General features: G+C 43.1%; 1 protein-coding gene across 1 annotated transcript in view; it reads left to right on the forward strand.

Moving 5' to 3' along the window:
• Positions 1-508: 508 nt before the first annotated feature.
• The window catches only part of LOC134335765 (protein unc-13 homolog B), a 59930-nt gene continuing 37705 nt past the window's right edge, over positions 509-22733 (forward strand). Inside the window, exons 1-8 of the mRNA XM_063018358.1 lie at positions 509-713; positions 2870-2899; positions 6148-6247; positions 9254-9371; positions 10011-10134; positions 10387-10460; positions 10994-11039; positions 13031-13211. Of these exons, the coding sequence (XP_062874428.1) occupies positions 692-713; positions 2870-2899; positions 6148-6247; positions 9254-9371; positions 10011-10134; positions 10387-10460; positions 10994-11039; positions 13031-13211 (695 nt within the window). The 5' untranslated portion in view covers positions 509-691. The remainder of the gene's footprint in view (positions 714-2869; positions 2900-6147; positions 6248-9253; positions 9372-10010; positions 10135-10386; positions 10461-10993; positions 11040-13030; positions 13212-22733) is intronic.

A 22733-nucleotide genomic window follows, 5' to 3' on the forward strand; every position in this document is an offset into this window, starting at 1 on the left:
ACAACAGTATATTTACATATTTGTAATATTTAAAACTTTGGTAATGTTTGGCACAGTGCAGTGTGTTCATTAGTGTAGTCACCGCACAGCTTAAGGGTTCTAGGAACCTGGGTTCTAACCTGCCTCCTGGTCATACATACCAAAAACATACCTGACGGGCAGCCTTACCAAACAGTGTGCTTACCGTTTTACAGTGGTCCTGCGTGGTGCTGGACCTACTGTGACCCTGACCACTTATAAAATCAAACAAACATGGTATTTAAACAGGAGTGCACAAACTTTTGCACAGAGCGAGTGTACACACACATATATAACCTGAAAGCTCGTTTACATGCTCAGGTGTTCACGCACCTTTACCTGTGCGCTCACAGCTCAGGGGCTGGATCTGACGAGCTTAGTCCCGCCTCTGTCACCAAACAGAGCATCTGATTGGCTGTTGGTGCTGTCAGTAACACTAAAGCTGTATTTAAACCCCCCCCCCCCCTCCTCTCTGTCAGTGAGCCGGGCGCTCAGAGCCTCAGAGTGATGGATTCACCTCAGCCTGGAACTCTTCCTCTGAGAGAAACTCCTCATCATCTCCTCATCACCACATCACCGCACCGGACATCCACATGACTGGATTATTATTCTCTTCAGCCTGGAAAAGTTGTACAGTTGTTGCGCGGTTCGGTTTCGGCTCTAAATCTCGGTTATGTCACTGCTGTGTGTCAGAGGTGAGTCCGGCTTTAACGCGCTTCACTAATATAAAGTTGTTTTATCTGTCATATTCACTACACATGAGTAAGATATGGTATGTATTTTTAAATTCAAACTTAAGAAATGTCAGATAATTGTATTTTCCTCTTTATTCTTTAATAACCTGTTGATCAGAGCTAACATGCTAATTCTGACAGGATTTTAGTCTCGCGCCTCGTAACGGTCGTTTTTTTTTTTAAAATGACGCTCCCGCCGCTGCACGCGCTGATCCCGCACGCAGCCGCCACTTTATTAGGAACACGTGATCACCTGCTCATTCATACCTGTGATTAAAGTTTAGTGTTATGAGGAGTGATTAGTGTGGTTGGTAATCAATCTAAAGGTTTAGGGTTCGAATCCTGGCTCTACCAAGCAGCCAGTGTTGGACCAGACCCTGACATGTGCTCACATGTCTGCAGCAAAATTCATAATTTAGCTCGGAAATGAAAAGAAATTTAAGAGCCACATGTGTGTAAAATCTGCATTTTAGTTGCTTTTAACATAAACAGTAAAATTCACACTGGTCACTCTGGTAAAGTACAACTGAAACAATTGAAAGTCTTGGTCTCTGAATTTATATAAAATATAGAATGAACTATTATCAGTGAGATATGTTATATATTTTAGATTTTGTGCAATATGTTCTCTTTGCAAAAAGAAGTCTACATGAAGCTCAGCTATTTAATGGTTTTTCATCACATGTTCCTGTGCATGTCTATACCATTATTAACCTATTATTATAATAATTGTCAGAAAGTGTAAGGAGCCCACCTAATTCTGGTGTTATTTAAGGCCTTTTGAACCTTTAATCTTTTTATTGCATGCTTTATTAGTTTTATATATGAAATACTTAAGTACATATTTTGTATGTGCATCACATTCACAGCAGCTCTCTGTGGCATCGATGTCTCCTTTCATTCTAACATTTTAACTGAAGTTCCAAAACCTTTGCTAATGAGTGACTAAATACTTCAATTTCCATCCAAGAGCCATCAGTTGTACAGCCAGATGTTACAGCTGCTGCTAGAAGTGTTGGTCACTGATGATCATCCCAGCACAAACCGGCATTGTCCATGATGGTCCAGTGAGAGGAACCATGCAGCAGCCCAATCTCAACCTGTCTTCCTCAATTTGTCTCCAAAACATGCTACCTGCACCATCCCTAATCTGTTCCATCCTCATCACTCCCAACCAGAATCTCAGCATCTTCATCTTTGCTACCTCCAGCGGGAACATGTAATTACCGGGCTTACGAACACAGTAACGTTTTACCTAACTCGACATTTGTTGCAAATATCAGCACCTGCTTCAGATCCAAAAATGACCAGACTGTCAGTAGAAGCTGATTAATGACTTCACCTGTATATAAAATCATGAAACTTTTCCACACACAGCATCCACAGAAACACTTGGTGCTGTATCACCTCTCTGATCCATGACTCTGTATGATGGAGAGCGGTGAATTCCTGTACTGGTGTTGGTGCTGGGGGATGGAGGGCAAAATCAGAGTAATCCTCCATCCATCTGGTGCCACAAATCTCTACCCAAACACAAACCGCTCAGGACGCTGCTAAACTCTTGTGGATCTTTGCACCCTTTTAGCCCAAGACTCGGGACTTTAGCATGAACATTTAGCTTTACATCAGGAGTCCAGACACAGACTGTGCAGGACCGGTTTCCGCAGGCCGCTCAGCCATGCTCTTGACTCAAGAAGCAAACCACCACCACAGATTCAGTGATTTGATTAGGTGCTGATGGTTAATCCGCCGACCACTATCAGCTGCTCCAGCCAAACACCAAGGGCCAAAATCAACACACACACCAGTCTGTCTTACCAGTTGTGATTATAAGTTGAATCCTGTTGAATCTTCTGTGCATGTGAAGTATTAAATTATAAAAATCCCGGTTATGAAACACAAGTGTAGTTCTGCCTCGAAGTACCTTTTCTCTACAAGAATACAATTACCAATCAGCTGTAAGTGGCCCTAAGCAGTGCACAGTTTAATTTGATGACCTTTTGAGTGTCGGCCTGATCAGTGTCTGTAGTTTTTTAAGTTTTGTAAGTGCTATTTGTTTGCTATGTAATATGCTCAGTTTTTGAAGTTCTTATAAGCACATTTTTCTTGTTTTTCAGTGAAAAAGGCCAAACTTCTAGGACCTCCAGGTAAGAATCTTATTGTCCTGTGAACGGTGGATGTAACTGCTCCAGTGTAGCATTTCCTCCCTGTGTACTGGAAGTTTAGTGGTTTCTGCTTTAATCTGTAACTGATAATAAAGTGTGTAATATAATAAGAATTATAATGAGAATATTAGTTTTGGCCCAGTTCTGCAGGATGGGAGATAGTGAACTGGTTTACTGGTTAGCCAGCAGGCATACCTGCATCTCAGGGGGAACAGAGTCTCTTGCCACTCCCCCCCTCCAAATTCTTCACCCTATTTTTATTAGAGACTTCACATATTGCGCTGTCAGTCAGTTTTTAATGTATTTTTTCATTTTTTATTCATATTAGCACATTTTTTGGCATCTGTCAAAACCACAGCTAATAAGAACCAATCATGGGTGCATCCTACGCACCAGTGCATACACACTGTTAATATTAGGCAATATGAATGTTAAATCTCTCAAAAACTGTCCAGTCCAGCCTAACAGCCTGGATCTTGTTCAACCAATCAGCTGGAACCAAAAAATTACACGCCAGGAATGTCCATGTAAACCTTGTCCAGTCTTACGATCCTTCTCTTTCAGTATGTGGTTTATACTGATAAATACAGAAGATGCTGAGTGCATTTATGTTTCACTGTGTGTGTGGAACTCAGATCCTGGCGAGTGTTAATTAAGGGCAGAAAGATCTTGTAAATGCATAATTCATGGCCTCCTGACTGCCCCCACAAACGTTCACTCAGTTATAATTAAGAGACAGATTTCGAGACAGACAGACAGACTCAGAGAGACAGAGATAGGCACGGGGTAGTGGGTTTTCAGTCTGGCTCTCTGGTTCACAGATTTCAGTTGAAATTCAATTTACTGGTAATAACAACAGTCCCACTCCAGTTAGAGATGTGTGTGATGTGCTCTATCTATCTGATTCCTTCTCTCTCTGGAATTCAATCCCACCAGGGACGTCACTGCCACGTCTCCTAACTAGATCTTTCTCCTTAATGAAAAGTCATTTTATATAATACAGGACTGACGCGATGATGGATGAAGTTTTTAACACTGTAAAATATGTAAGATAGAGAGTGAACTCAGATCAGAATGTTCTTATGTATGTCAGTACTTTGTTGTTTGATGCTGCCGTCATGATCATACTTATTTATTAGTGAAATCATGGAACATGAAATCAGAAGAAGGCTCACGATAACTAGAAACAACAAGGCTGCACTTTTGCTGTATAATTCACTGTCAGGCTTCATCGTTTGTGGCCGCTGCTACATTCTGCTTTGCATCGTAGCTCTGCCGGCCAACATACACTTCCAGTGACCCAAAACCAGTTCACAGTGACGTCATTAGGTAAAAGCCAGTGCTACTTTAGAAGCATTTGTGTAGGTTTCCATGTTTTCTCAACTCCAACCAAAATAAAGTGACATAATCGCTGTAATAACACTCCTCTAGTGCGCTGCTGTTCACTTTAATCACTACTGCTTCCTCCAGTCTAGTTCAACTGCACTTCACACTTTAATCTGCCTTTCATGCCACCTTTTTTTAATCATGATGCTTTCAGAAATGTCACCCGTAGGTAGGTAGGTGGGGCGGGGCGGGGCGAGGGGAATCATCAACCTCAATTATACATGAAACCCACCATCGCAGAAAGCATGAACATACAAGGACAGAGAACAAGTTCAGATTGAATGTCATTGGTCGTTCCAAGCTGAAAAGATGATAAATAAATGCTGGGTACTCAGGTCCCCCCTCACATCTTAATGAGTTTATGGTGCCCATTAGAAAGCTGTAGTCACTAAAATCACTTTTGTAGAATAGTAAAAATAACCAAGCGTAAGGACACACTGAAATAAAGATGAAATGCAGGTGTAGAAGTGTAGCGTGACTCATTTATTAGATGAAGCTGTTTGAAATAAAAACTCTGATGTCAGGACAAGTAAACAGTGTGGTGAGTGTCGAAACGAGTCTTTCTTCTTCAGCTTCTTATTTATCTTCTAAACCATTAGACACAGATATGATCCAATACAGAGACAGCATGTCGTATCAGTAAAAAGGTGTAACGGTCAGTACTGTGGGTCAGACTCAGACTTCTGAATGTGTGTTTGAAGAGTCAGTAGGTTTGGGTGAAAGACTAGATGAGAAAAAATCTTAATAAAACCTGGATTACATTATAAGTAGGGCTTATAACTACAAACATAGATGAAGCAATGCTGTCTCTCTCTCTCTCTGTCTCTCTCTCTCCTCCACTGTTCTCTGCTTTATTGAATGTGAACTGGTGGATTAGATCTGTGTGCTGGAGCGACAGATAATAATAATAAGAGGGGTTCAGAAATAATGTCAGACTCTCCACACATGCTATCAGCAAGTACCGAGACCTGGAATGAACTTTAGATCTCTAGGTCCAATATCATTTATATACGTCTCAGCCTGAACCCCAAAAGAGGACCGAAGTTGAGGGCGCTTCTCTAACTGTATGATGCTATTATCGTGTATACAGGGTGGACAAAGTATTCCAAATAGCTAACAGTATCTGGAACAGAGTGAACATGCAAAATTTCACAGAGCGGAGGCTTGAACCCAGGTCCTTAGGATCCATGTGGCTGTGTAGGAGCCACTGTAGCAGCTGTGCCACCGTACCTCCTCTATAATGAAGCTATTTCCTCTTGTCTCTCTCTATCAGTCTTCCTGTATCTGTCCCACCCGTCTGACTGTAGCCGGAGAGTCTGGTGATGCACGCTGGACGTTTTCTATCTACATTTAATTACGGCTGCTTGTCCCGACCTGTGACAGTCCAGTTAAATCGCTCTGTGTCTGAAATATCATTTCCATAACGCCATGAATATTTAACACATCCACACCGTGTGTGTGTGTGTGTGTGTGTGTGTGTGTGTAACACTTCTCATCCCACCACCTGTAACCACCTGCCAGCTCTCATTCACTGCTTTTAGATCATTTTACAGTCCTGACATTAACAGCTTGAGTGTAAAGACTTTCAGGAATCATTTTATCTGTTAATCTGTGTGTGGGTTGGATTTAAAAAGCACTCCCATGACTTAACATGTCAGTTGTGGCTGACCGTGCAATTTAAAAATGAGTTCCGGTTTTTAAACCGTGTAAATGCAGCTTCAAATCAAATCCTACGCTGAATTATTTCACATTTTTACACTTCTGGTTTACTGCTTAGAATAAAGAGAGATACATTTCTTATTCATCTCTGTGTGTGTGTGTGTGTGTGTGTGTTTGTTCTACAGATAAGTTTAATGTGTACGTGACTTTAAAGGTTCAGAATGTCAAGAGCACAACCGTCACTGTTCGCGGGGACCAACCATGCTGGGAGCAGGACTTCATGTTGTGAGTATTTTAACACTTGTACAGAGACTTGCACATCTCAGGTGTGTTCATGCCCAGTGCACTCAGCGTCCCGTCACCAGCCCCTGTGTACGGTAAGGGGGAGCAGCACACTTATTCCTCATATTTGAAAGCTTTCGTACAACATAATGAGCTAGTAGCCCTGCAGTAGAAACAGTCAGTGAGAGAAGCGTATCACATGGTGCATGTTATAATTCATTCGGGCTGCATGCCTCTTTTACAGGTACTGACAGGTACAGAGGCCACGCCTCTTTTATTGCCACTCATTTGAATGCTTAGACAGAACGTGTGATAGATTTGTGTCATGTTATTTCAAAAGCAGGATAGTCTAACTTTAGCAACACTGATGTTGTGTTCTCTCCTGGAGCTTTCCCCTGGTGATGAAATATTGTGAAGCTTGTTTACTGAGATTCAGATTTCATTATGTTCCTGTTTCAGCCTAAAATTGCAATTCACTTTTGTGACCTGTTTCCTGAAAATTGGACCCTGACTTCATACGGTCTGGACAGAAATGGGACACACACTTTGTCCAATCTGTGAGATCTCAGCATGTGTTGACCTGTTAAAGAGGGCAAACGTGTTCGTTTAATTCTGCTGCTTTCTACTAGACTTATAAATTGGCTACACGACCACAAATAGGAAAGAAACCCATTAAAGTCAGAACCCTGTCCTAAAAGTAAGTGCCACACTCACCCTCACTGTCAACATCGCTTAAAAAGCCTCGTTACCAGACTGTGAATCAGATTCTGTGAGATCGGGGTGCCTGGTTCAATATGCAATAATGCAACACTGATACTTTACCCCAAAGCTCCAATCTGCAGCTCTGTGACTGATCTGGTGCAGCAGACGTTAACCAAATCACATCAAGTCACATCACAAGAGAGTTAAGACGTCTATCACGCTAGCCAACCGCCTCTGAGATCTGGGTTTGAATCTCAGCAGTGCTCTCAGCTGTTCAGGCATCTACATTCCTGCCTTGTGCTCAGTGATTCCATGTGGCCCAGGACCCAGAAAGTGAATAAATGAATGGATGAATAATTCTGCAGCGCTGATGTTTATATAAAATATCCAGGGCCGTTTCTCAGGAGAAGAAATGAATGCACAAGCTTAGATCCTCCCATCGTGCTGGAAGTGAGTAGGGAGGAGGAATGGATTGAGTTTTAAGCTCTCCATACCAGTGGTTTAAAGTGTATGTGTGTGAGATGGGAGATCCTCTGTGCCTGGATTAAAGTGCTGCTACGTCCACTCATCATCAGGTTAAACCCTGTAGATTAGTGAGAGAGAGAGAGAGAGAGAGAGAGAGAGAGAGTGTGTGAAAGAGATGCAGATAGATGGATAAACTGAAAAGAAAAAGGAGGTCATTTTGATTACCGTGGGTCAGGGTTGCTGTGGTTGCTGTATGTACTTTGGAGGTGGAGAACCCAGAGCTAAGTTCTCCCCATGCAGATAAGGGGAGAACTAGCAAAACTCCCTACAGTAATTATAGAGCAGGATCAAACCCGGGTGCTTAGGACTCAGGTTGCTCCGTGCACCCACCAGCTGTGGCACTGTTATGCCCTATAAAGAGGAAGCGGGTAAGAAAGTGAGATTGTGAGATGATGAAGAATGTGCTGAGAGGCAGCTGGATGATGAGGATTCACATCTGCATGCTTAACTGGATTGAGCTACCACAGATCATCTTCCTCAGCGCTGTCGCTTCACCACACACACACACACACACACACAGAGACACACTAGATGTAACGTGACTGGTGTTGTCCAGTCTTGTCCAGCTGAACTGATATTTATGGCACACCAGATAATGAAATGTAAGAACTCCAGCGCTGCTGACGCACATTGTTCCTCACGAGCACTCAGTATCAGTATTAGTGAAGCACTATACACAAACATCCAGAAATCATACTGTGCCTTATAGAGTTTCTGTATTTGCATTTATCCAAATCACTGATTACTGAGTCACTGGTGCTACTGGCATCAGGCTACAGACTGTGTGTGTGTGTGTCCACAGTGAGGAGATTGTACAAGTCACGTGAGGCTCTGGGAGTGTTTTTGCATGTGTTTGTGTGTTAGTGGGATAAACAAATGGATCAGCGAGGGTTAGTGCGTCAGTAAGGTGTGTGTGTGTGTGTGGGCGGGAGTGGTAAAGAGATGCTTTGTGTGTTTATCTGGTGCCCAGAGGGTTAAACTGTAGCACGTGGATGGGATCGAAATAAACTTACTGGTGTGTTCTCGGGGTGGTGAGTTTAGCCGTGATTAATTCAGAGCATGAATGCAGATGAACTCAGGTGCACCTCACCTAATTAAAATATGATAATTACAATAAAAGGACTCTTCAATTTCCTCTCAGCAAATCTGCAGTTGTGTGTAGAACAGGAGCTGGAACACACTGCAGAACAAGCATGCTGTAAGTTTATCTGGCTGGATTAATCAATACTTAGTATACAGTAAATCTGTACCATAAATGTAGCAAACATGAGGAACTAGGGGGCGCTGTGTTTGAATCATGGTCTTTAGAGCTGGATTTTCTTTGTGTCCACATCATTTGAACTTAACTCTGCTGATGGACTGTAATGCAGACTGAGAGCAGAAAACAGAATCAGTCATTAGTCCTGTCAGGTCTGTTCACAGCGCTCATTACTAAGCCAATTAACCTTCAGGAAGCCCACGACTCCCCGAGCTGTTTAAAACTCACACACGTTGCTCACAGAGGAAGCAAAGGAGAGCATCAATATGTAAACGAGCTTTTAAAATAGGCATGAATATGCAGATGTCAAATTCACACACTCTTTCTGTCCAAGTCCTTTTTTAATCAGGGTTTATATTAGTAATGTAAGTTACCTGGTGCACATAGTGGGCTGAGTTTTTGGATTAGGGTTCAGTACTCGGGTTTATATAATGTAGTTTCCTTCCACCTTCCATAACCACCACGATCTGTCCATGGTTATTCTAGACGGAATTCATTCCCTCTTGTGTTGGGCTGCTTTTCAGTGAGATTAACCGACTGGATCTGGGGTTGCTGGTGGAACTCTGGAATAAAGGCCTCATCTGGGACACCATGGTGGGAATGGCCTGGATTCCTCTCGACACCATCCGCCAGTCCGATCAGGTAAGGAGTGCCAGGCAGCCAAATTCTCATAATTACATTCATGTTAGAGCTGAGTTCAAAGGAAATTGTGTACATTTCCCTCTGCAAACTGTTAGAAAAAGCCCAACTGCTAACAGAAAGCTACCGCCGCTTACACAAGCACTGTGTTACTTAATAACAGAGTTTCCATTTAAACCTTTTGCAGAAAAAGCTCGGTTCCTGAGATGATGGTAAAAGGAAAAGTGGAGCGACGTTGATTAGAGAGAAAATACGATATTTAAAGTGTCCCGCTGTTCACCCGCTAATGGATCATTACTGTATTATACAAGCTGTAGACTGAGGGTAGGGACACAGCAGCAGGTCACAGTGGCTGTGAGCCAAAACTCAGTTACATCAGTGCTTCATGTACATAACCGTGATTACAGAACACGTCTAACACACACCATGGACCTGGCCAGGAGGGCTGAGACTATCACGTGCCCTGTTCCACGTGTTGATGTTTTTAGCATGTATACAGTAATTTCTGTAGGTGCTCAGTATTGGCTATGTCTGAGGGAGGGGATATCTGAACCCTGACAAAAATCGGTGCCCTGTCCTTTTATTCCTGGGTTTATATTTATCATAGTTCTGTCTTTATCTTAACATTTTTTCCACCTGCAGGAGGGTCCTGGTGAGTGGGTTTCGTTGGACTCTGAGGTCCTGATGAAGGTGGATGAGATCTATGGCACTAAAAACCCCACAGCTCATCAGGTGCTGCTGGACACTCGCTTCGAGCTTCCCGTCGGTAAGAATTAAAACTCACCGTGATCTGATCAGATCTGTGTATCAGTGTGGCTGTGTGAAAGCAGACAGGATAAGGTGTGTACACATAGAGTGTTTCTGTGATATTTGGGTGTGGTTTTAAACAAAAAGCCACATATTCAGATATAAATGTAAATAGTATCTGGGTATCTGGGACTGGACAGGGTGAGACTGATCAGAGTGAAGGATTTCTGTAGCATCTCCTCACGGGAGTGTTCCTCTGTACTTTCTGTAGACATCCCGGAGGACGAGGCTCAGTACTGGACCAAGAAGCTGGAGCGCATCAATACCCTGAGGATTCATGATGAGGTAAACATGAAGAACGCTGGCTTTAAATCTGTAGTTTCTCTCTGTATACATGACAATGCAGCATCATGGTACACATGGAGTGATTAATATCAGTATTAAAGTATCAGACAGCACCAGTAATAACTCCTTCCTTTAATTCTGCACACTGAGAACCGAGAAGTCAAATTCAAGCTTCAGATTTAAATGCAACACAATCAAATCAACCCAGCTGACGTCTACATGCAAAACAGTGAGTGGCTCTGACTAGAGGAAAGCCAAAGCACTCGAAGGAAATCCATGTGGAGACGAGAGAACATGCCAAACTCTATAGAGCAGGGGAAAGCTGGACGCTAAAAAATGACACCCAAGTTTTTTTTTTTATTCACGTCTCTGCTGCCACCTGCTGAAAGATCTGAGTTACTGTACAGAGCATATTAACCATGAGAACTGAGTGATAGACTTTATACATTCAAAGATCAACTGTTTTTTTCACTGTGTGTGTGTGTGTGTGTGTGTGTGTGTGTGTGTGTGTGTGTGTGTGTGGTCTGATGCAGGATGAAGCACAAAGGATGCCGGTCCACTCCGTCCCATCCCAGTGCTGTGAGTGCTGTACTGTTTCTACATGACTATAAATGTTATGTAAATATATAACTTGAGTTGGGGGCACCTCAGGTGACATGCAGGACAGGTGAATCCTAACTGGATCCTTGACCTATATGTGGCTTTTACAGTGGCAGAGATTTTCCCTACATGTGGCAGGAAGCTCAGCTGTTACTCTCTAACTGAGAATGCACGTTACAGTTCATCTCACTGAACAGCTTCAGTTTCTCCACAAGTTTCCTCAGACTTTTGTTGTTGGAGATGAAGTCTGGTCTTCTCAGAATAATCACACAGGGTTCCAGTAAACAATTTGAGCAGTTAGATGTTCGGCCGGTGGAGATCAGCACACAAACGCACTGTGGTTTCAGCTCGGACTCCCACAGCGACAGTTTACCTGTGGGAAAGTGGGATCTCCATGGTAACAGAGGGAGTTATATTTATTCCAGATCTGAACCCTAAACATAAATCAATAACATAATTCACAACTCAGCCGCATAACAGCTCTTATTTATATTAGAGATGCTGGCTATGCTTGACTGGAAATGTTGTGTTTTAAACTAAACCTGCTTCTCAGTTTAGCTTACAGATTTTAGAAGGGTCATAATGTTGTGAGAAGCCACACCGATGATTATTAATGAGGTTAGTTTGATTTAATTAGGTTTCCAGTCCTTCATTTCTTTCACTCAGATCCTGATTTCTCCACTAGAGGGCAGCGTAGGTCTGTAAAATCTCATTCTATTTCAATATAAATAACTAGATTCTCCTCTTGTGTTTTACTGCGTTTCTCAAACAAGCTTTTGGAGAGAAATCTGAGAAATTTGACATCTGCAGAGTTAGTTTTAGAGTCTGTTTTTGTGACCTGTAGACAGATTACAGTGTAATTATTTAAAAAAGTAAATCACTATCACAATTTCTAACCTCTTTCAGTGAGCCTGTACTGCACAATGTTACAAAGGTGAAGTGTTTTGAACTCATATGTTAGCACTGTGTTTATATTAAACACATAATCTTTGGCCTGAAGTCAGATGAAGCGAATATTTATCGCAGAGCTATATAGAGCAGATTATAATGTCAGAACAGACACAGGACTTTACATTTCCAGATAACGTGTGAGTACTGACTGTACAAATCGAGCTGGCTATTCACATTATGTATTTATTTCTATAAGAAATATGAACTTCTGTGAGGACATAAGTACTTGTGCTGTGATTTATTCCTGCTACTTCCCTCCTCATGCTCAGGCAGCTGGGCGTACTTAGGATGGAGCGATCAGCAGAGTATGTAGCTCACAAAACTCATTCGAGTTTATTCTGTCTATTGATGTGCCATCCATCCATTCATTCATTCATTCATGACTATCTCACATGCTGTCAAGCACACGTTCTCATTGTTTTCACTATCCATGGCTTCCTCTGACGGCTCACTGTACCAGTTACTCACAGGATTAAATGCTAACAAGTCTGTGCTTGTATTTATTGTTATACATGTTAGCAAGTCATGTTAAAACCCTTAGCTTCATAATGAGCACTTCACACTTCCCAAAAACATGCTAGCATGTGGATTGATTTCTCTAAACCTAAATAAAGTGTGTGATTGTGTGATGCTCTGTGATGCTTTGCCGTCCAGTCCACTGTAATCCTGAACACTTTAGCCCCTTAACCAGCCAGCAGAGGCCGTAATTCCACTGCAGCTTTGACTTATTGACCTTTTTCATTTCCATACAGTTCTCACAGTCTCACTGTCCACTCCATCTAATGTTTGTGGTTGATTAAAGCTGTCAGAGCAGAGAGCAAGTCTGTTGTCCATCACCTTTCAACATAAATCTAGTGTTAAATCATATACTTTCATATTTTCACCACATGGAGCATCAGCATCTGCTTTTATGACTGTGAAGGACGTTTCATCACATCAGTGTGCAGTGGTTCTATCTCAGTGTTGTGTTGTTTTGAGAACACTCAGTAAGTCTCCTGGTGTTTCTGTAAACGTTCCAGCTTTGGAAGATAATGACAGCGCAGTTGACGAGAGAGAGAGTGAGAATAACAGCCGTCCTCCACAATACCACACCACAGCCCAGCCCAACTCCTCTCTGCACCAGTACCCAATGGGACGAAGGTCTGAAACCGACTCCGTACACAACTATGACCCGGACTACAGGGAAGGAGGTGGACCTAGGTAGACACAGACAGAATACACTAACAGAAACACCACTGCTCAAGCTGCCTTTGATGGACCCCTGAGCAATCAGTCTGTTGCTTGCATTGTGTTTTGTCACTCTGTATTAAAGTGTTAATGAGTATGAACTTGTTTCTCATTCTGCTGTAGCTGATCAGACTTGACTAAAAAATTTACAGCAATAACAGGAACACACTAGTAAAATAATAACCTGTCAGATTACAGTCATGTTGCTTTCTTTATGTTTCTTTACGTGTCTGTGTCTTGATTATGTTCACTTGAGTTTGTCTTCTTATTCTTTCTTTCTTTTCTTATTTCATCTTTTGCATTTCTTTGCATCCCATTTTACTGCTTGAACACAAGACTTTCGAACAGTAGAGGTGGGGTAAGAATCATACCTGTCGATTCAGGCATGGGTATCGAGGACTGGGAGACTAAATACAAACTCAACGACAACCTCTTGGATGACTTTCTGGAACCAGAGCAAAAAACATGGGACGATGACGATGAAACGAGGACAGAAATTTATCACATTATACCCGATCCTGGTGACTCGGCTAAGCGGAGCCGCTTTTATCAGACAGTGGAGTGTGATGCTGTGTCGTCTGAGGAGGAAGAATTTGATGAAGCAGGAAACCCTATCAGAAAAACTGGTCAGGGAAGCAGAGATGTCCGTCTGGTCTATAAGGAGGCTGGAAGCTTCGAGGATGAGACCTCTCCTCCGGACATATCCATCATTCCTTCGGTTAGGAAGCTTCACCAACAGAAGGTGGAGCAGGAAGCATGTCAGGAGAGTCTGCTCTACAGGACAAGAATGTGGGCAAAAACCTGTCTGGAGAGTACGCTGGAAAACTACGCAATCTTTCGGGAAAAAGAGGAAGCTATGATGAGGGGAAGAAGCGAGTGTGGGTCAGCAGGATCTGAAGAGTTTCAGCTTTCCCTTGGATCTGAGGAGGAGTTGGATGAGATGGCGTTTTTTGATGAAGAAGCTCAGGATAAATACGACAGCTTTTACAGTTGTGGAAGGTTTAGTTCTCCTCATGGTGAATGGACACACAGTTATTATGAACTCAAGGGAACAGCCAGTCAAAGCCAAGCAGAGGAACCAAGTGATGAATACATGAATACTATGAAGGAACTTCAGAAAATAGTCGATACAGTATCTGAATACCTGGCTGGAAGAGAGGAAGAGATTAGCAAGTACGAGGAAATGCAGAAGTCTGGAAGAACACCTGACAGGGAAAAGGACAAAGAGGTAAAAGTGGATGAGCTGAAGGAAGAAAGTGGAGTAGAACAGGGAATCACAGGTGTAAAAATCACCATGAACTCCTTGCTAAGCTCAATTGTAGGCACCAAGTCAACACCTGAGACCAGAACTACCACTGAAGCTACAACAACAACATCATGCTCGTCATCAACCCCTCAGCAAGAATCTGGCTTTTCTAAACTATTGTCCTTCATACCAAAATCAACTGGCAGTCCAACTCCAGTTGCAGTCGTTCCACCGGCTACTCAGGAGCCAAGCGCTGACAAAAAGTTCTCCCTGCAGTCACTTCTCCCCCTTCAGTCCTCAGATAGCAGCTCTCCAGGTAGTTCTGCAGGAGCAGAGGCTACAGCGAATACTGAGCCTCAGGAACCCACTGCAAGTCAGCCACAAACGGTGGTTGATTCTGTCTTGGGAAGACTGAATCCCTTCAGACTTTTTGGAGACAAACCTGCAGCTGAAGCAACTTCACAAACTGCATCACCTAAAAGATCTCATGAAAGTTCAGAGTCTAAAGAGGGTTTAATAGACACATCCAGCCCACAACCTGAACACCAGTCCACATGTGGAGGCTCATGCAGTGGATCAGTAGAACTGTTACCAGAAACGGAGTCATCAGGAGAAATACCCGATGTCCTTCCCAGAGAGATCTTCGATAAACAAGGAGGAAGTAAAAATGAACCAAACCCGACTCCTCAGAAAACAGACGATGACACTGGATTCTTCAGTCCTTTTAAAAAGTCAATCACATCTTTGATGTCAGTCACCCCTGCTCCAGCTGATACACCACCCGAAGGCTCATCGGCCTCCTTAGTGTTTTCAATATTCAAACCTGCTGAAACCCCCAAGACAGAAGATCCTCAGGCACCAAGGCAAGATACTGGGATACTCTCCGGGTTTCTGAAATTGGGATCTGGAGAAGATCTAACCACTTCAAAACAGGGTTTATTGGCTAAATCACCTCCACCACGCCGTGCCGCACTGCTGGAAAGTGTACCCAAGGGAAATACGAATACTGGGTGGTTTTCTAATCTTTTTAAATCTGCTCCAGCAGAACCACAGACAGGAACACCAGACTCATCAAAACCAACAGCCCCAAAAAACATACCCACTGTTGTGGTGGAACCTGAAAAATGTGAAGATTCTACTACAAAACCAAGTGATCCTGATCAAAACAAAATAATTGAAATGAAAGCACAAGAGTCACAGCCTGCACAAGAAGACACAACACTAAATTCTGAAAATGACATCCAGAGTGTTTCTGATAAGAAGTCGAATTCTGTGGTTCAGAGTGAGACGCAAGCAGATCTTCCTTCTGAAACCAAGTCCAAGCTTCAGGAACACGATGTGGCCAAACCCCAGGAACAGGCAAAACCTCAAAGTGAATCCCAAGGCTTGTTATCAGGGCTGTTATCAGGTGGCAGTAAAGCTGCTGATCAGCCACAACAAGGTGGACTTCTTTCAGGGCTGTTTTCATCTGTCACCAGTGCTACAAATAAGAGCCAGTCTCAGCAAGGTAGCACACCTCAGTCAGCTGGGTTGCTTTCTGGCCTTTTGAAAATGAGTAACACTGACAATATTAGTGCAGATAGCCAGCTAGCAAGTGCAGAACAGCAGCAGACCATTCCTGGAAGCCAGCCCAGCCATCCATCACCTCCAGTTGTCCAAAAACAAACACAGGAGTCTGCTGCACCTCCACGTAGTGGGCTTTTGTCTGGGCTGTTTAAACTGACTAGTGATTCTGTTTTAAATCCCACAGCTACTGCTGCCCAACATACACCAACACCTCAAATTAGTCAACCTGCCCCACAGCCAGAAACTACTCCAGAGTTAAGCCAAGCACCAGCTCAAGACGATACTCATTCATCACATCAACAAGGTCCATCATCTGGTCTTCCTGAAGTGCCAAGCACTGACAGTGTGTCCTCAACTGGGCAGGCAGCCCAGGTACAGCATCAGGAACATCATCAAATGAATAAACATAAAACAGCTACTCAAAGCGGGCCACCACAACTAGGAACACCATCTTCCTCTCAATCTGGAGGACTGTTTGGAGGACTTCTGAAATTAACAGAGAATGCACTTACACCATCTGTAACACAACAGTCAAGTGGGACGAGCAGCCAGCCCAGTCAGAAGTCATCAGAAGCACCACCTGCTGCACCAACGGGAGGAATACTGTCAGGGTTTCTACACAAAATAACTGTAGCTGAAGGTACTTCTCAGCAGCCACACACCACAGCTCATAGCCACGCCCCAAACCAAGACCCTAAACTATCACAACAGTCTACTCCCACTCAACAAGGAGGCTTTCTGTCTGGTTTGTTTGGAATCAGTTCTCCAGAGGCCAGTACTGGCAACCAGTTAAACCCTCAAAAAGCTACACATCCTAGGCCAACTGGTGCTGTTACTCCATCTATGGCACAACCAACCAATAGGCAAAATCAGGTGCCATCTTCTCAAACCCAGACAAGTGGACCAGGTGGGATGTTTTCAGGCCTGTTCAATAAGATTGTGGACACAGCTGCTGCAACTGGCCAGTCAGATCAGAATATAGCCCCAAAACCCTCTGATCAGCAAGGAGGTTTTTTAACAGGGCTTTTTTCCACCAGTCATCCTCCAGAAAACAAGCAACAGGTTCCTCAACACCACCACCAGCAAGGTGGACAGCCCTTGGAGAGGCAGCCTCAGACTCCTTTAAAGTCAGCTGCATCATCTGAGTCCCAACAAGGAGGTCTGTTCTCTAATCTGTTTAACAAGTTGGCATCAGTGGATAATCCAACTCAACATCCTGTTGTTAAGGGGTCACACAACCAACAAGCAAATAAGCCAGGACCTTCAGTGCAAGGTTCAGGTCCAAACCAGCAACCTCAACCAATAAGTCCATCCAGCAGAACCCCTTCTGGGATTTTAAAAGTAGGCAATGAAGCAACAACCTCTAAACAATCCTCTACTGAGCAAGCCAATAAACAGGATCAACAAGATCATACGTCACCATCACCTGGTAAAGGTCGATCAGGAGGTCTCTTCTCCAGCATCTTCAATACCTCAGATGAATTGCAACAGCAACAGGCCCAATCAAATGCTCAGACGTCCAAAATATCAGAGGCACAACATAGTAATGATCAACCAAGTGAATCTAGGGGCATTTTATCTGGCCTCTTTAGCAAAATGTCTTCCACAACTGAAGACAGTCAAGTTCCTTCCAATCAGAAACCACAGCAGCAGCAAGAACATCCTAATGTTAAACCTGGTCAGAATCATTCACAGATTCAAAGAACCAAACCAGTTGAGCAAGAGTCCACTCAGGATGGACACCATGACAAGGATCATAAAGCACCCCCACAGAAAGGTTTTATGGCAGGGTTGTTCAATAAGGGATCAGAGGAGGACAGCTCCAAAATAAAGTGTACAACCCATTCTGATGTGCATAAGGAAGCAAAGACTGGATCTACTGATGGGTCTGCTGTGGTTTCCAGCTTTTCCAAACCAGAGACCAATAAAAACAGTACAACTAAAATAAATAAGGAAACAGAACAAGGCTTTATTAATCGACTACGTGGTAAACAGAAGAAAGAAGAACCTGTGCATAATATCACCAGCACGTCAGGGTTAGAACCAAGCTCATCAATTGGTCAGTCTCTGGAACTTGTACGATTGTGTCCAGCAGTTAAGTCTACACAGCAGTACCTGGATGAAGTCCATAAACTTTTGTATGGTACTGATACTGAATATGGTTACCAGGATCTGCTCCATTCCTTTGGTGAGCATGGTGTAATTCCACCTGAACTGTATGAACATCAGTGTCTTATAGAAGCACTCCTTTGGCAACAACTCAATGATTATGTTTTATTAGAGGCCCTGGAGGCTCAAGCTCAAGAGTGTTTTGTAGATGTTCATGAACAAGCTTCAATAAACACTGAACAAGTCATGGAAGGTCCTGGGTTGTGGAACCTGAAAAGTATAGATCCAAGACAATTTCACGTACCTTCACATCCCTGGCAGGATGTAGCCAGTCCATCATTTAGAAACAGACTCCTACAGGACAAGGACGCCGTTGTATTTGACATGAGTAACAAAAACAGAAACTCCTGGAGAAGCTGCAATAATTTAGATGCATTTAATAATCAAACAAGCAACAAGATGTGGATTGAGAAGGGCTCAACAGAAAAGCCCACAAAGTTATGTCGCTCCCAGTCACTCTCTGCTGCCAGCGTCCACGTTCATACTGACTCTCTGAGGACACAGTTTGATTCAGAATTTGCCTTAAAAATCATTAAATGGCTAACGGCTGAAAAAGGTCCAATGGATTTGACGTTGGGTGCAGTTAACTATAGCAGGACTAATGGGACCAACAGAGGTACAGAAGATGACCTGTTCTTTGAGGATTCTGAATGGTACCAGCAATGGCTTTCACTTTTGGAGCAGGGAATGTGGTGGCCAGCTGAAGCAGGGGATTGTGGATATTACATTTATGCAGATGAGGAATATATTTACTCACTGCTGACCGACCGGGCTGGGAAGCATCTCTACACATATGCTACTCCAGAGGATAGACATGCTTTAGAACAAATCACAGAGAACATCTCTGATATACTGAAGAAGAAGGAAACGGCTACGGTGACACTCTGTGGATTTAAAATACCCTTGTTTAATGAAGAAGAAAGACTCTGTGTCCCGGGGAATCATACAGGTTCTTCTGTTCTTACTGCTCCCGTTGATCTGACCTCAGCCCTTCAAAAAGGAGACAGAATCATGAATATGAATCTTGAGTGTTTTTCTCAGATGTTTCATGACTCAATTCATGCACAGACGGAGCGACCTGTGGACTTCAGTTTGTACAAGCTGAAAAAAGTAAAAGTGGAAGTGAATGAGTTGAATGGAATTGATCCTAAAGAGCACATGGAAGCATCTGACCTCAGAAGCAAACCAAACAGGGCAAATCATGGTGGACCCTACTGGAAAAATCAAGGAGTTAAGGATCTCTTCCCAGAAGTGTCATCAGTTATAGCAGCGACTACAGCAGCACACACTACATCAGTGTCATGTAGACGCCATCCTCCAAATCCTGAGATTAAGATTGGGCATGTAGATGACACAGATGTTAAACAACTGCAAAGCCAGCTAGTTAAAAACGTAACCCCAATGATGCCACCCATTATTGACCTTGCTGATAAGCCAAAAAATGAGGAATTGTTTACAGGAAACAAGATCTCCCGGACAGGTTCTAATATTGAGAAGGCTCCTGAACTTCCAGTGACCTCTAAAGGTTCTGGTAGATCACTTCCAGCAACACCAGGGAATAAAATGACTTTGGGAAATGCTGGTCAGGTTGTTACAACACAGCCTGCTTCACCTGGTAATACACAAGCTTCTCCCTCACACCGACCCCAACTAGGAAGACAGCCATCAATGTCAACACAATCGTTACAGACGTGTAAAATTGGGATTCAAACCTCAAAATCCATCATTATAACACAAGCTACAGAAACTCCTACATCTAATGAGAGACGGCCACTGCCACCTCCTCAGAATTTACTCTATACTAGACCTGAGAAAGCACTAGACTCTCATGTCTGTATTAAACCAGTAGACTTTTCTGGGCGTTTAAAGGAGGAGAAAAACCCTGATATGAGTTCTGCACATTTGTCAGCAGATGTGTCCAGTGACATGAACATAGATGTACTTGATTTTACCAAGACCAAGAAAAAAAGAGACAAACAACTACAGCAATGGGCGTGTCACGCTGGCAAAAGTGATGAAACAGGTGTTGATCTGACCGTTGAGGTTGATGAGAATGTTAAAGGAATCAGTATGACATTTCCACCACTGGAGGTCACTCCTCCCATCTCTGATGTACCTGAAGTATCTCAGAGAACTGTTTCAGCTCCTCCTTCCCCAAGAGGTCAGTCTCGATACTGTCCACCAGATAGTGGATCACCTGGTCCTAATCTTAAAACTGATCAACAGTCATCCACATCACCTTCTATAAGATCTCAGCTAGTCAGACAAGTCTCAGTTAAATCATCTCCAAAAGCCAGTGTTGATTCAGCTGTTCCGGTTCAGTCACGTGGATCCAAAGCAGGCAGTGTTAAAGACCAGAAAGAAAACGTGTCTTCATTATCCTGCCCTTCAAGCCCTGAAATAAAAAGATCTTCATTGATCAGCCCAAAATCACAAGTGCCTGCTGAAAGTAAACAGACAGGTGTTATATGCCAGTCTTCTAAATTAGATGAATCCAAAACAATTGTTCAGACAAGTGCCAAGCAACATTATAATACCACAACACCTGCAAACCTAGTTAAAGGAGCCTTGGATATGTCATCAAAGCCAGTGGTTGGGACTTTGAACAAGCCAATCAATAGTACTGATGCTGTTCCACTTGTTTGGAGCAGACGGACCTCTGTTGCACATGTTAAAGATGGTTCCTTTGGGGTACCTTTGGTTGTGGAAGCTGCTACACTACACACGAAGCAAATTCATTCACAAGAAACCAAAACTGGTGAAGCTTTATTAGAAACATGTACACCACGTGTAACTTCTGTCTTGTGCAGTAACAGACCTGCTTACTGTAGAACCACAGATCAGTCAGCACAATGTTCTCAATCACCAGTGCTGGCAAATTACCCTAAAACCACAATAGATTTGAGTTTAAAACCAGCTGAAGGAACAGTGGTTCCTCCAGATAAGGTCATCTCACTTGTGAGCAGTAGATCAAGATCAGTGTCAGCTGTCAGTGAAGAGTTGGGTGGGGTCTCTTTGGTTGTAGAACCTCTGGCAGCCAAGGTAAAACCACATTTTAGAAGATATCAGTCACAACCACAAGCTACAACCACAGAGCTGCTGCAACAGTCGGACTCCTCAGTTTCTCAAGTAGGTTATTTACAGTCCCAAACCTCTTCAGTTCAGAACTCTCAGTTTATTCCAACAGCATCAACTCCAGGAAACGCTGTTAAATCAACTACAGTTATGTCGGCACCTGACAAAACATCTTCATCAGAGTTGATGCCATTAATGAAGAACAAATCATCTGCCCACATTAAAGAACCTTCTATTGGTTTACATACAACTAGAGAACATTCTGCTTCAAATGGAACTGATACGTCACAGTATAGACCTACATCACTGGATCAACATGGTTCAAATAAGGGACCTTCCACTGGTTCAGCTTCTGAAAAGATCTCATCACAATCACAACCTGAGCAAATACTGCATCAAAACACCCCACAGCTCATATTTACCAGACATCACACAACAGAACCTCATACACTTCTCTCACCCTCACTGAAACCCAGTATGAAAGCACAGCCCAACAACAGGCCGCTAGATTTCTCAGATAAACACTCACAGTCTAAATCCAGGGATCTGTCCAGTTTGCAGAATGGACAGCCGGTGGATTTCACCAAAACTAAGCCGGAGAAACTAAGGAGTACACAAAGACATCAGCGCCATTATAGTCCAACTCAAGCTTCAGTTGTTGATTTAACTGTTGACTTAAATACAAAACAAAGTGCACAAAGTACTACGGCCTGTGATCTGTCATCTCCATGGAATTTTTCAGTTCCTGATGTCTACACATCATCTTCTGGAGCAATAACTCAGAGACTAACCTACACAGCTCAACATTTTTCACAGGCTCCTGATAGGGATAGGAATGGACCAATCAATACCCAGTTACAAAGGACATACATCCCAAATATCCAGCCTGCTGCACCAGTAAAAGCAACAAGTCATCCTAGTAAACCGCCAATCATATTTCCAAATGTACCAGAGCAGTCGACACCTCAGACTCAACATATTACCCATCCTAAACCTCAAGGGTTAAATATCACTTACCATTCAACTACTACAATACTGACTCAGAAAGGAAGTGATAGTACCCATGTAGCTACATCTAACAGGTCAATCACCAGATCCAGGAGGTTTGTCCAGCAGTCTACAGTGCACAGTTTGGAGGAGCACAGCGTAACAAAGCATGAAAGTGGAGTTTATTTACAAAATGCACAGATTCATCTACCTGAAACACCACACGTACAAAACCTCAACAGAACTACAGACGTTACCTCATACGTTACCATTGTACCTGGTCCAGATGTGTTCCCAGTCAAAACGTCTACTAGATTGCCTGTACGTGTCACTGAACAGTCAATGATTGTGTCCCAAGGCACAGAAAATAAAGCACCATTGTATATTAATACCACCCACAAAGGTCACATATCTTTAGGTACAACTCAGACCCCTCAAACTGAAACTCAAAC

Source organism: Trichomycterus rosablanca, chromosome 21 (assembly GCF_030014385.1).
Source record: "Trichomycterus rosablanca isolate fTriRos1 chromosome 21, fTriRos1.hap1, whole genome shotgun sequence".
Lineage (NCBI taxonomy): Eukaryota > Metazoa > Chordata > Actinopteri > Siluriformes > Trichomycteridae > Trichomycterus > Trichomycterus rosablanca.